Source organism: Lipotes vexillifer, unplaced genomic scaffold (assembly GCF_000442215.2).
Source record: "Lipotes vexillifer unplaced genomic scaffold, Lipotes_vexillifer_v1.1 scaffold4, whole genome shotgun sequence".
Lineage (NCBI taxonomy): Eukaryota > Metazoa > Chordata > Mammalia > Artiodactyla > Lipotidae > Lipotes > Lipotes vexillifer.
The window spans coordinates 5,546,043-5,559,751 of NW_006785876.1; the positions used below are offsets into that span (position 1 = coordinate 5,546,043).

Genomic DNA, 13,709 nt, shown 5'->3' on the forward strand with positions numbered 1-13,709 from the left:
CCCCCCCGGCCCCCGCCTCCACCACCCCCCCCCGCCCCCGCGCCGGCTCCGGGCAGCGCTAGGCTGGCCTCCTGCCGGGCAGATGGGACCCCAGCCGTCCCCCCGCGCTGAGGAGTGGCGGTCACGTGGCGCGGGGCTCGGTCACGTGGGCTCGCCACTCCCCCTAGCCCCCCACCTGGCGTCCATGGTCCCGGCCGCGTGGGGCGGAGCGGGGCCGGGGAATGCGGGTCCCCGGGCCGCGCGCTCCCACCACTCCCGCTGTCGCCTCCAGGAGCAGCAGCCGAGGGGCCGGCTAGCGGAAATGCCGCGCTCTTCCCGCCTCCCTCCCCGCGGCCGCCCCTCCGCCCCCGGCCGCGACCACGAAGCGCCCCGGGCCGCCGCCGGGCCACAGCGCCCCCTCGCGGCCCGGCGGGAGACGCGGCTCGGCGCGCGGGAGGCAGGCTGCCTCTGTGGGCGGGTGGGGTGGGGGGGGGTGGGGTGGGGTCGGGGGAGTGGGAGCTCCAGCCCGGTGCCGTCCCCGCTTCGTCATCGCCCTTAGCCCTCACCACCGGCCCGGAGGTGGTGGTAACCACTGCCATCCTAGGAACGGGGACACAGGTTCTGCATCCCAGGCACATGCCCTTATGTTACCATTTCCCCGTTTTCTGGCAGGAAGATGTCTCCTTCCTACGGGGGCTGGGCCAGCAGTTCTGTCCCCGCATCCTCATGACCTTCGGAGGTTCTTTCTGAGTGACCTGGCCCCCGTTTACCTCGTCCCCTCACCCACGCCCCTGCAGAGCCCCACTGCTCTCAGTTCTTCTAATTCACCAAAAGCCTTCTTCCCCTGAAAGCTCTCCCCCTAACCCCTACGCAGGCCTCCCCTGACCACCCAAAGTATGGCCCTACACCCACTCCACTGCTCTCCCTCCCACGATTCTTTTCCTTCCATCGCGACTTGCAATTACATATTTATTTGGATGTTTATGATTTTAATGGCTGCCTCACTAGACTAAGTCTCCAAGTGGCCAGAAACTGTTTTATTCCCACATATTCTATCCCAGCATAGGCCTGACCTAATAGGTGCCTCAAACATATGTGGAATGAGAGAAAACAACATACGAAGCCACGCTCCCTCGTGTCACCCTCCACAGGGTAGCCCTTCTCTCCAGGCTCCTCCAGGGCCGTGGTGAGGCCTCCCACTTGCATCTTCTCACTCCTCTTTCTCTTCCTCCATCCATCTGCATTTCCACAGAAAGGGCAAGGGTCTGTGCTGGACAGAGAGGCCTGAGGACCATTAGGCTCCCTACCCTCCCTACAAGGCCCTACCCTGCTCAAGGGACAATTTCCTTCCGTCTGCCTCCACCACAAGGTCACAGGGCAGGCCTGTCTCAAAATCCCCAATGCACACAAACAGGCACACGCACAAAACAACTCGGGGTGGGAGTGGGGCGGGGCGGGGGGATGTTTAAAAGTCTCTGCTGTTTTAGTGTCATGTTTTTGAAACTTCCCCATCCCCAAAGGCTCAGTTCAGGGCCTTCTGTGTGAAGTCTTTAAACAACAGTGTTTCCAAGTCCTCCTCAGCAGTGAGATGGAACCCTTCAGGGTCCTGCTCACTCACAGTTCAGTGTCTCTCCTCACTCAGGAGAGTCCATGTTGCCTACCGGCTGGCAGCTTCAAGCCGACCCCACGTGGGTAGAGACAAGAGCCCCGCCACCTTCAACAGAGGTAAACAGGCTTCGCCCAGGCTGCCTGGGGCTTTGGGGGTCCTTCCATCCACCTGGAAGCTCTTCTTTCCAGACTGGCTCTCTTATTTGCGGTCCCTCCTCTCAGCTCGGAACTGAGCTGGCCCCAGGCTCTGGCCTCAGCAGTCCCCAGGGCACATGGCCTGGGCCCAGACTGTAGCAGCTGTGGCTCCAGCTTTCAGATGGGAAGAGGAGGAGCGTCCGGGGCCCTAGAGCCTGTCCCGGCTTCAGTCAGCACACAGCAGTGGCTTCCCGGAGATCTTCAGGTCATCAAAGGGCAAAAGGGCAAAGGGCTGAGGAAGAGGATGGAGAGAAGGAAGATCAGGGCCCGTGGACAAAGGCAGCGGTGCGGGAAGGGGGCTGGGAGACCTAGTGGGCCCTTTCCTCCCCACCAAGTGTCACTGAAGGACATCAGGGAACAAATCTTCCTACTAACCCCCAAAACAGTGGCCCCCCAGGGCTTCTAGGGCCTGTTTCTGTTTTGGGAGGAGGGTGTTGGGAAAGGGTACTCACAAAACATTTTGAATATTTTTTTACATCAAACATTTAAAAATGGGAAAGATTCTACAGAAAATCTAGGTTTCATCTCTCTTAAAAAATTCCAAGACCTGGGAATATTGGGCCCACATTCCTCCTCTGCAAGTATCTGCTGAAGCTGAGTAGAGTGACCTTCAGACAAAAGACTGTCTGGTCTCCCGCAGGCCCCACCGCCTGGCTCTCTTACACCCAGCCTGCTTCTCTGATGCGCTTTAGCTGCACGGCTCCTGTAGGAGTCCAAGTTTGGGCCCCTGGTCCTGACCAATTAAGAACACAGACTGCGAGAGGGGCAGAGGCTTGCCGAAGGTCCCACAGCTGGTGAGCGGCAGAGCCGTGATTTACACCCTGGGCTCCTAACTCCTTGACCCTTTCAGCTATTACAGCGCCTGTCTCCACGAGGGAGGTCCTGGACAGCAGAGCTGAGTGTCTGCCTCTTACATCCTCAGCCAGGTCCTGGGGAGTCTCGTCCTCCACGTTTCTCAGCAGGGAGTCGGCACCTGCCTCGCACAGGGTGGATGAGATGCTGCTGAGGCCCCGGCCCGCGGCAAGGTGCAGGGGTGTGCACCCGTTGAGCATGCGGGCGTCCACCCGGGCCCCAGCCTGGAGGAGGAACTGCACCAGACCCCGCTCGTGGGTCTCCACGGCCAGATGCAGCGCTGTCTTCCCGCTCGTGCCCTCCTGGGGGGGAAGAAGGGTGTCAGCCAAGGCCCTCAAGAGAAAGCATCCCGGGCCTGGGCCCTGGGCTGGGCAGCACCTTGATTGGCTGCCTCACCTGTGCGTTGATGTCAGCTCCATTCTGCAGCAGCAGTTCCATGAGTGGCCAGTTCCTCTGGAGGGTGGCGATGTGGAGACAGGCCAGACCTGGGATGGGGTGAGGGTGGGGGCTGCATCCACCAGCTAGCTCTCTCTCCCTTTCTTTGGGGGCCTCCCTTACCCCTCAGTCCCAAGGGACCCCCTGCCCACTCAGTGCCTCTGATCACAGGACTGTTAAAACACAAACCCAAAAACCCCCTCAAAAGTCTGGGGGGAAAGGAACTCAAAGTTTCCACCTTTTCAGAGTCATGTTATTGAAACTTTCACGCTTCAGGGGTCAGGTTGCTGAGTGACACCCCCCACACACACACCGTCCCCCAACACACACACACTCCAACACACACACCCTCCCCCATGCACACACACACACTCCCCCAACACACACACCCTCCCCCATGCACACACACACTCCCCCATACACACACCCTCCCCCAACACACACCCCTGCCCCATACACACATACACACATACACTCACTCTTTTTCTAAAACTCTACCTGCCTTCAGGCCACATCCAAAAGCCACCTTCTTGAGAGCTCTCTGGATCCTCAGGCCCCCAGCCCCTCCCCAGGGGCCACCTCTTCCCATGAGCTCCCCTAGCCTTTTTGCTAGCTCCTTTCTGGCCTGGGCCCCTCTCTGCTTAGAGAACTAGATTCAAATTCACACCCCTCACCTCTTTCAAATCTCTGCTCAGATGTCCGGACTCCACGAGGGTTTCCCTGACCACCCTGTTTAAAAATCACATCACCCCCCACCCCCCGCCACTCCAGTCCCCTCACTCGGCTCTACTGTCCCCACAGCAGTGACTGCCCATTAACCTCCTAGAGAACTCACTTCTTATGTTTATTGTTTGCCTCAGATATTCTCTGTTTTGCTCACAGATGCAAGCCTGGCTCCTACAATAGTGTCTGGCACATAGAAAGCCCTCAGTACATTTTTGTTGAATGAATTAATGAGTTCATCTAATCTCTATTAAACTGAATATCTTGAGGGAAAATTTTAGCTCTCTGCTTAGCATACAGTAAACTCTCGATAAATTCTAAATAGAACCCATTCATTCATTCATTTGCCCATTCACTCTTTCTTTAAGCAAAGGTATTCTGAGTACCTATGTGCTTAGAACTGGAGATGCATCATCAATGGACAAGCTGTGACCCTCCCTTCCCTACGAGCGGGGTCCCTGTCTCCTGTCCCCTCCTCATCTCATGGGCCCTGAGGCTGCCCGCACCTTGCCAGTTTTGCAGCTGGAGGTCCAGGGAGCGAGGCGGTCCTCTGCCTGGCTCTGGCTGCCCTTGCAGCAGGCAGCGGGCGCAGGCCAGGTGCTGGCGCTGGCAGGCCACATGCAGGGCCGTGTCACCGTGTCGGTCCTGTAGTACCCGGCTGGCCCCCTTCAGCACCAGGGCCCGAACGGCACCTGGCTGGTCCAGATGTACGGCCAGATGGAGTGCTGTCTGCAGGCACAGAGAGAGGGTCACAGGGCCACTGCAGCGTGCTCCCACTTCCAGGAACATGCTAGCGTGGGCAAAGAAATTGCCAGAGGCCAGCACCTTCTTTGAGGACTGCTTACAAAGGCTATGGTTCTGGTCTTCCTTCTGTTATCCCCCACCAAGTTCTTGGGACCCCAATTCTGGAGGCAAGATGAGGGGAGAGGCCCCCTAATCTCCTTTTAGGTCACCTAAGCCCCTGGAGAAAGGATGGAGTGGGGGGCAGGGTCTAGTATCTCACCTTCTGGGGAGACCTCTGTTACCTTAGGTGATGGGGAGAGGTTGGGGGGAGGAGACAGAGGCACCAGGCAGTCTCCACCTGGCAAACTCCTCCTTGAATGCTCTATGCAGAGTCACCTCTCATATTAAGCCTTCCCTGGCTGCTTCCCACAGGCATTGGTTCCCACAGCAGCTGGCATGCATCTCCATCACAACTCTTGTCACCATGCTGTGTAATTAGGTATTGACACGAGTCCCCTAGCCCAGGCTTGAGCACCTTGTGGGCAGAGGCTGTTTCTTACTCCTCTCTGCATCCTCAGCTTCTAGCCCAGTGTCTGGCATATGATTTCCTGAGGGAGCAGCCTAAGGATGCTGTGCTGCTGCTGGGGATGGCTGCTGGGACAGACATAGGGATCTGGGCTCAGCCCACTCTCTCCACCCACCTGGTAAAGGTTGTTCTGAATGTCCAGGACCTCCTGAGGCAGCAAAGCCAGGCAGTAGAGCAGCACAGCCGGGGCCTCGTGAATCACCGCCAGGTGGATGAGCCTGGGGGAAGAGGCAAGGTTTGGGGTCAGGGCCCAGGCCAGAGAGAGTGGGCCGGGGTCCTGGGGTTAGAAGGAACACATCAACGTCTAAGCTGCCACCCGTATGGTAGGTGCGGGAAGTGAGAGTTTGGGCCAGGAAGTGAGGGTTGGTGCGGGAAGCCAGGATCCTGGGGGGTGGGAGCTCCAAGTTCCCATCTCTGGCCTTCAGGAGGGCCTTGGCTGAGTGAGAGTGCGGGCAGGGTGCTGACGGGACAAGGTCCTTCCTGTCCAGCCTGCCCACACCCTGCTCCCCTCTGGCTCCAGGGCCCTGCCAGGCAGCTGCAGGCTCAAAGCCAAACTGAAAGCTGTTGGGGTAATGCAGAGGTGGTTTCCAGGGCTGGGCTCCCCATCTCTGCCCGCCTCAGCGGGGAGGACAGAGAGGGCAGGGGTGGGATCACTCCCCTCCCCCCTCAGAAACACATTCCAAGAGACAGAGCTCTTGGAGAGGAGCAGGAAGCAGGGCAGCACCCTGTCCTGCTGCCCTCCACGGGGCGGCCAGAGGGCCACTCTTCAGACGGCGGGGCGTGGGAGGGGCCTGACCTAGGCCCCCCACTCCCGTGCGCGCCTCCGAGGGGAGGTCTGGCAGTGCAGAAAATGTGTGCTTGGTGGGGGATAAAGAGCCGTAACCTGGGGGGCGGGGGGTGGCTAGGAGGGGAAGTTCCAGCCCTGGGGTTTCCCCACATCAGGTGGGGAAAATGAAAGCCGGAGCTGGAGGGTCTAGGCCAGGGACAGCTGCCTTGGGGCATTCGACAGGGGGGTAGCTCGGCTAAAAGGCCCGTCTGGGCTGGGGAGGGGGCTGCTCGGGCGGGAGGGGCACTGGCTCTGGTGACAGGCGAGGCCCAAGAGAGAGTGACGGAGGGAGGGAGGGAGGAACCGCGCTGGAAATCCCCTCGGCCAGGGCCTGCTCTCTGGTCACATTCCTGCAGCCACCTCCCTCTCTCCCTCAGTCTCCCCTCCTCCCACTTCCTCATCCCATTTCCATATGTCCCACAGCCCAGACACCTCTGGAGGGAAGAAGGTGCCCCCTCCTCTCAGGGAACCCCCAGGGGAGTCTTGACACCTCTCCCCCCAACCCCCCTTGGGTCTAGACACCACATCTGTCTCTAACTAGAGATGGTCAAGGCAGGGGCTGGGAGGTTAACAAAGGAGGGCGGGCTCAGAAGCTGCCACTCCCTGGGTCAAAGGTCAGCCATAGGTATTCTGCACGGAGCTCGCACAATCTTGGTTGTGGGCCTGAGGGCTGGTGATCTGGACACAGAGTACAAAAAGGCCTGGGGTCACCCACTGGGTCCAGAGACTATCTTTCTCAAAGGCCACCCAGGACCCTTGCATCTCCAAAACAGCAGGTCAAGACAGGTATCTCCTTGCCTCCTCAGCCCCGTTCATTCCAGCATCCCAGAGCTGGGGCCCCAGCCCCCCTCCACTGTTTCTCACCCCCCCAAATCCCAGCCACCCCCTCTCCTGTCGGTGTTTTCTTCTTCCCGAGGGGAAAATCCTCAACTGGCCAGTCCCTGCCACATAACTGTCTCTTACTTCAACTGCCCCCCAGCCCAGTCTCCACCAAGCTCCACCTGGGCCTGGGGAGGAAGGACGAAGTAAACGGGTCACACAGGACAGTGAGGGGGACTTGTGGGGCTCAGGAGGTGGAGAGTGTCGGTAAGGCTGACTCTAGCCCTCACTTCCCCTTTCTCAGCAGAGGAGGAAGTTAGCTGGGGCAGCCAGCCGCCTGTCTGTCTGCTGGGGCAAGAGTGCCCCAGCCTGGCTCACCTCCTCCTCCTTAGGGCCAGCCTCAGCAATGCACCCTGGCAGCACCCCCAACCCCAGCTTCCTGGGCCCACTGGCGGCCTGTAACTGGCCCCTCTTGTTCCTTGAGACAGGGCATTCTGAGGTCAGAGGCCGGGAATCCCAGATATTGAGCAAACAAGGACGCCCTGTCCCCCAGTAAGGAAAAAACAAAACAAAACAAAACTGGGCTGGTCAGGGGAATTTTCTCTTCCTAGGGATGGGTTACTGATAGATTTCCAAGATGCTAGTTGGGTTTCCAGGTGCCTGGTAAGGGCCCTGCCAAAAGGTGGGGCAGGCAGATGATGCCAGGTCCTCTGGACTGGTCCTGGCTACAGCTCAAAAGTGGGTTGAGAGTTAAGTTTGAAAGAGAGAGTGGGGACGGCTCCTTCCAGAGCTGGTGCCTTGAGGGATTCTCACATAGGGGGTTGCGGCTCCTGGGGGAGACCCCGAGTTAGCATTGGGAGGGAGGAAGGGATCCTGTCTTAGCCTAGCCCCCATACTCACGTGTCTCCGTCCTCGGAGATGTAAGTGAGTGCTTCCAGCTGCTGAGGGCTCAGCGCCCCCGCGGCGGGAAGCCGCGAGTCTGGGGCTGGGTCCTCGGTCTTGGGGTCCCCCAACAAGGACAGGAGCTCAGTGAGCGATGAGGAGCCATAGGTAGAGTCAGCCCGCTCCCCGTCTGTGTCTTCCTTCTCCTCTGGCTCCTTGGCGGTTCCCGGAGGATGAGTCCAGGGCTGGGGGCCCCCTCCGTCTGAGGGCCCAGAGGCTAGGGCCGGGGTGGGCTCGGGCAGAGAGCGCAGAGAGCGCAAAGACTCGATACCCGAGTCATACTGGCTCTCATCAGTCTCGTCCGGCCCCTTCCGCGCCTCAGACATCCCCGCAGCGCCGGCCCGCCGGGGCCCGGTCCGAGCAGGATCCGACTCCGCGCCGCCTTTCCGGGTTGCAGGTCCGCCTTGCAGAGCGGGTGCTGGGCCCGGAGTGGCCTTCTTCCCGGGCTGCGGGGCGGGGGCCCGAGGGGTCGGCGAGAAGCGTGGAGAGGCTCGGAACGCTGGCGGGGTCCTCGGCATCCGCTACTCCAGGCAGCTGGGTAGCCCAGTCTGATGCGCTCGCTCGCCCCGCCCTCAGGCCCCGCCCCCGGCAGGCGCCGCGCTTCCGGACCGAGGCCCCGCCCTTCGGAATCCCCCTTACCCCGCCTTCTGCGTTGGCTCCGAGTCCGGGTTTCCCCGGTCCTGACTCACTCGTGCGTTAATTCACCCATTCATTCATTCATCCAACCATCCATTCATTCTTTCCCCCTTCCTTCTTCATTCCATTTAATTCCGTGCATTCTTTCTTTCCTTCACTTCCTGTTTCTTCATTCATTTTTCCCATTCATTCATTTATTCTTTGTTTTTTTAATACTTCCTAGGATCTTTTTTTAAAATTAATTATTTATTTAGGCTGCACCGCGTCTTAGTTGCGGCGAGCGGGATCTTCGTTGTGGCACTCGGGGTCTTTAGTTGCAGCATGCAGACTTCTTAGTTGCAACATGCAGACTCTTAGTTGGCGCATGCCGACTCTATGCGGGCTTCTTAGTTGAGGCATGCATGCGGGATCTAGTTCCCCGACCAGGGATCAAACTGGGCCCCCTGCATTAGGAGCACATAGTCTTACCCACTGGACCACCAGGTAAGACCCCATTAGTTTGTTTTTAAAGGAATATTTATTAATCATCTGCACAAGCTGGGCGTCCTCTGGGGAGGGCACGTGGGAGGTGGGACGGGGAAGCGTTGCTACCTGTCTCCTGACCATTGCTCTCAATTTCTCTTGCTTTTCCAGGAGACAAAGGGGACACCCATGTCTTTAAAGGAGAACTTCTCCCTTTGGGTCCTGGATAGAGAGTCTCCTGTGTCAGCTTCCCAGATCACATAGAATTGGACATGAGGATGTGCTTTTTTAAAAAAATATATTTATTCATTTTTGGCTGCGTTGTGTCTTGGTTGCTGCACGCAGGCTTTCTTTTTAGTTGCGGCGAGCAGGGGTTACTCTTCGTTGCGGTGCGGTGCGCAGGCCTCTCATTGCTGTGGCTTCTCTTGTGGATCACTGGGCTCTAGGCGCGCGGGCTCAGTAGCTGTGGCCCACGGGCTTAGTTGCGCCGGGGCATGTGGGATCTTCCCCGACCAGGGCTCAAACCCGTGTCCCCTGCATTGGCAGGCGGATTCTTAACCACTGCGCCACCAGGAAAGCCCAGGATGTGCTTTTTGAAAGTGGTTTTTTCCAGGAAAACAGTTGTCTAAAAAAGCAGAGGGGTCATTCCTCACAGGGATGAAACAGTGGCCTCGGGTGGTGACATCTGGTTAGGGAAGTTTAGTTCCTCATGGTGGGACCAGGATGGGGAGGCCCGAGATATGCTGGGCACACTCTGCTGAGGTTCCCAGCCCCAGCACATCTTTCCTCCTTCCCCATCCCTACTTCCCCTGGGGCTAAGGAGGCTGTAGGCAAACCCCACTCACGTGCTGAGCTCCAAGTCATTGCCCCATGATTTATCCCCTACCCCAAGTTCCAGCAATGCACTTAGAAGGTCATCCCCAAGAAAACATCTCCCTTTTCCATCTCTGGCATTGGGGGAAGGGAGCTGGGTTGTGCACGGGCAGCTACTAAGCAGCTTCCCTACCACCATCCCCATGAAACTTCATTTTATTCATTCATTTGAAAAACATGTATGGAGATTCTCCTAAATGCCTGACATTGTTCTCTCTGCTGGAAGCAAAACCGAGTATCACAGTAAGAGTAATAACCAACAACCCCCCTCCTCCACAAAAAAATTGTCCCATGGTTCCAGCCTTCAAAAAGCCCCCTCGAAGTTACAACACAGAGTGACTGGGCTAAGATAGGAGTGAAAACAGGGTGCTAGAGAGGCACAGCATGGGGCCAACTACCCAGTTGGGTGAGAGGAAGGGGAGGTTCCCTTTGAACTGGAGATGGGAAGGGAAGAGGGCTGCGAGAAGTACCTAGTCTCTGGGGAGGGCGTGAGTGGATGGAGAAGAGAGGGGGAAGGGCAGAAGGGAGGAGATGACCCACTGCTCTCCATCCCCACTGACGACCAGAGCGGGGAGGATGTGTTGAGCATGAGGCAGTGAGGAGCCGTGAGGGGAAAGCCCAAGGAAATTGAGGCATCTCCTTCCCTCGGAGTCAGTGTGACTTCAGATGTTCTCAACTTCCTCCCCTGACCTGTTCCTCTCCCAACCTCAAAGCCTGGAGCAAAAAGTACAACCCTAACCACTTGGGTTCAAAATCACCTCCATTTTAAAGTTGCAAGCTGAGTCCCAGAGAGGTAAGCTGGCTTGCCCAAGGTCAAACAATCTGAAAGTGTAGAGCTGCGTTTTCCTGTTCCTGATCCAAAACTTTAAAAATGTTTTCAGGGGCTTCCCTGGTGGCGCAGTGGTTGAGAATCTGCCTGCTAATGCAGGGAACACGGGTTCGAGCCCTGGTCTGGGAAGATCCCACATGCCACGGAGCAACTGGGCCCGTGAGCCACAACTACTGAGCCTGCGCGTCTGGAGCCTGTGCTCCGCAACAAGAGAGGCCACGAGAGTGAGAGGCCCGCGCACCGCGATGAAGAGTGGCCCCCACTTGCCACAACTAGAGAAAGCCCTCGCACAGAAACGAAGACCCAACACAGCCATAAATAAATAAATAAAAGCAAAACTGTCAACAAGTAAAAAATAAACACAATTATAAAAAAAAAAAAAAAAAATGTTTTCAGTGAAACTTTCTTTCCTTTTGGAAGGTCTAAGGGGTTGGGGACATCTGAGCTCTCTGCAAGGACACAAGAACGCAGGAGTGTGCAGGGACCGCCTCTCTCATACGTACAGAGGCTGATTTTAAGGAAAAACCTACCCCAATCCAGTCCAGTGTCTGGCTCTAAACCGTAACAGGTGTTTGGCAGCCCCTTTTCTGGCCACATGAGGTCAGCATTGAGTCACTGACTACTTCCAGAATGTAGCCTGTACTAGGACAGGAAGCCCTTCCGGGGAAAATTTAGGAATGGGAACAGGGACCATGGCAGTGTCATCTGGAAAGATGACCTGGGGACTCTGACTCAGGTCACAGCATGGTCAGGGTCCTGACTTCACTCCCTCAGCTCCAATCTTCAAGGCTGGGCCCCTCCAGTCCTCTTCTCTGTTTTCTGGTTCCCTCTGTCGTGCTCCCACTTCCCATCTATGCCCACTCCAGCCAAGCTCATCTTCAGGAAACAGGCCCAGTTGCCAAGGTGACCAGCCGGTTAGCTGGCTCCTTCCACAGCCCCCTCCTTTCACCCCTCTTTTCTCGGGGCTTCCAAGGAGGGGGCATGTGTGTGTATGGAGAAAGGGGAGGTGGTCTTTTATCTCTTGGGAGCTCTGGGTTTGGCCAAAAGAAGTTGGGCTACCTCTCTTCCAAAGCCCCCTGAAATGGAGTCAGGAAGGCAGTGGGGCTGGGGGACAGGAGGAAGATTAGAACAACTAAATGGTGAATGTGAAGGTCCTATCTGGGTTAGGAAACGCCAGGGTTAGGACCTCTGCCCTCCATCTGCAGTAAGCACTGAACTAGGTGGAGTGAACTGATACCAGAAGAAGGGTTGGAGTTAGCTGTAGGCAGGACTTCCCAAAAATCATGGGTAGGAGAGAGACACTGGAATGAGCCATTAAGTGAGATTCTTCCTCTGCCATGGGGATGAAGGAGAACCATGCCTTTTGGGACCACACCCTTCCTTTGTTTTGGCAGGGAGGATGGACTCACTGACCTGGGGAGGATCATGTAGGCTGGATAGTTCTGAAGTGACAGGCAGGCTGAACCCCCTTCACCTTCCCTGCAAAGGGAAGAGTAGGAAAATGGAGGCAGGACCACGAGTGGGAGGTGGGTGTGTGGGTGGAGGCAGAGGCTGTTCTGTCCCAGATGAGAGACAGGACCATCAGTGGCCTTTTCCTCTATTCCCAAAGATCAGATATCCAGGCTTTGCCTCAAGCTGACTTCTGACCTCCAAAGATCCCTATGGAAAGGTCTGGATTCTAGGACCAGTCTTTGAATACTAGCAAGTGACCTTGAATAAGTCACTAACCCTCCCTCTGCCTTGGTTTCTTGTGGGTAAATGGGGAAAGTCACTATATGTCAAAGACTTTAATGTAACACATGACACACAACAGGATTCCGCAGTGACTGTGCACACATAGATTGATCAAGTGTAGCCTTTATCCTATTCTATCATAATGATTGGTTTCCATGTCCTCCTTCCCCATTAGACTTTGTGCTCCTTGAGGACAGGAAATTGTATGTTTGCATTTCTGTACAGGGCGCACAGTAGGTATTTAATACCTTTTTTTTTAAAGTTAAATGTGATTTTTTAAAAAAAACTATTTATTTTATTTATTAATTGAGGCTGTGCCGGGTCTTCATCAGGATCTTTAGTTGAGGCATGTGAATTCTTAGTTGTGACATGCGTGTGGGATCTAGTCCCAGACTAGGGATCGAACCCAGACCCCCTGCATTGGGAGCATGGAGTCTTACCCACTGGACCACTGGGGAAGTCCCTTGATGCCTGTTTATTGAATGGATGCATTCAGGAATGAATGAATAGCAGTTTCCTTTCTGCCCCTAAGCGGGACAGGGAAAAGCACTGTGGGTGGATGGCATGAAGGGACAGGCGACCTGCAGTCACTCAGCCTGGCCTGTGGCCTGTGACTTTGCCTCCTACACCCACAGAAGAAAGTCAGAGCCTCAGAGATTGTCCAGTCAACTTTCTCACTGCCCAGATGAGGAAACTAAGGCTCAGAGAGGGGAAGGCACTTGCCCAAGGTCACACAGCTAATGAGAGAGCCAGGATTAAGAATCTGTACTCAGGTTTCCTGATCTCCAGCCTAGGGCTATGCACACACTTCACTGCTTCTCTGGGGCTGTTGTCCTAGGGTAGGAAGATGATTTAGGGAAAGCTGGTTTCAATGTCCCCTCTTCTGCCCTCTGTTAGTCCTTTCTCACATCTAGCTCTAATCCTTTCCTTTTCACCCTAACCCATCCTTGTTCAGATGGGTCTGGCCTCTGAAGTCTGGCTCCTGCCTTAACCCTTTACCATCCAACTGGGAATAAGGCTCTTCCCTAAGGTTCCAAGACTCAATTTCCTTTCCCCCCTCTCAGCCCCAGGAACTTGCGGGAACCAAAGATGGGGAGGGATGTTGGTTGAACCGCTGGCGCTCCCTCCACAAATAGACCGAGAGGAGTTTCGGCTTAGATCTTGCTGGGATGGTGCGTATGCGTGTGGTGAGCAGGGCTGGGAGTGGGGAAGGGGTGCGGGGAGCCCCTGTTGCTTTTCCCCTTTGGGGTGGCCATTAGGTAGGCTTGGGGGAGGCGGAGTTTGGGGGGCCGGGGGCGGGGCTCCTGCGCTGGGAGGAAGAGGGGGGGCGCGCTGGCTCCAGCTCGGCTCAGACAAAAGGCGGCGGCGGGAGCGGGCGGGAGGTGGAGCGGCGCCGCGAGGGCCTCAAGGTGACACCCACCCCCGGCCCCGGCCCCCCCCGGCCCCGCCCCCCCGCCCGCCCCCCCACCCCCATCCCCGCGCCCCTT

General features: G+C 56.8%; 3 protein-coding genes across 5 annotated transcripts in view; 1 reads left to right on the plus strand and 2 right to left on the minus strand.

Moving 5' to 3' along the window:
* The window catches only part of SLC35B2 (solute carrier family 35 member B2), a 3,725-nt gene extending 3,412 nt beyond the window's left edge, over positions 1-313 (minus strand). Inside the window, exon 1 of one of the 3 annotated variants that reach the window (XM_007458293.1) lies at positions 176-269. In XM_007458293.1, coding sequence (XP_007458355.1) covers positions 176-186 — 11 coding nt within the window. In that variant the 5' untranslated portion in view covers positions 187-269. Of the gene's footprint in view, positions 1-175 lie in introns of all 3 variants that reach the window. The other 2 variants (XM_007458295.1, XM_007458294.1) reach the window with 2 other exon arrangements.
* Positions 314-1,444: 1,131 nt separating this feature from the next.
* On the minus strand, positions 1,445-8,237 carry NFKBIE (NFKB inhibitor epsilon). Its single transcript, XM_007458297.1, has 6 exons — positions 7,647-8,237; positions 5,217-5,319; positions 4,299-4,521; positions 3,031-3,119; positions 2,697-2,936; positions 1,445-2,014 (listed from the first exon to the last, which is right to left on the minus strand). The coding sequence occupies exons 1-6, from the start codon at positions 8,204-8,206 to the stop codon at positions 1,949-1,951; spliced, it is 1,281 nt and encodes a 426-aa protein (XP_007458359.1). The 5' UTR covers positions 8,207-8,237; the 3' UTR covers positions 1,445-1,948.
* A 5,163-nt stretch (positions 8,238-13,400) lies between these two features.
* The window catches only part of TMEM151B (transmembrane protein 151B), a 5,408-nt gene continuing 5,099 nt past the window's right edge, over positions 13,401-13,709 (plus strand). The window contains exons 1-2 of the mRNA XM_007458319.1: positions 13,401-13,409; positions 13,482-13,631. Coding sequence (XP_007458381.1) covers positions 13,401-13,409; positions 13,482-13,631 — 159 coding nt within the window. The remainder of the gene's footprint in view (positions 13,410-13,481; positions 13,632-13,709) is intronic.

Excerpts from the sequence above, each read along its gene's own strand:
- NFKBIE (XM_007458297.1), bottom strand. The coding sequence starts at position 8,206 with ATGCCGAGGACCCCGCCAGCGTTCCGAGCCTCTCCACGCTTCTCGCCG. Across the intron at positions 5,320-7,646 it reads ATCTCCGAGGACGGAGACAC|GCTCATCCACCTGGCGGTGA; the intron begins GTGAGTATGGGG and ends CTCTTCCCCCAG. Across the intron at positions 2,937-3,030 it reads GAGCTGACATCAACGCACAG|GAGGGCACGAGCGGGAAGAC; the intron begins GTGAGGCAGCCA and ends CTTCCCCCCCAG.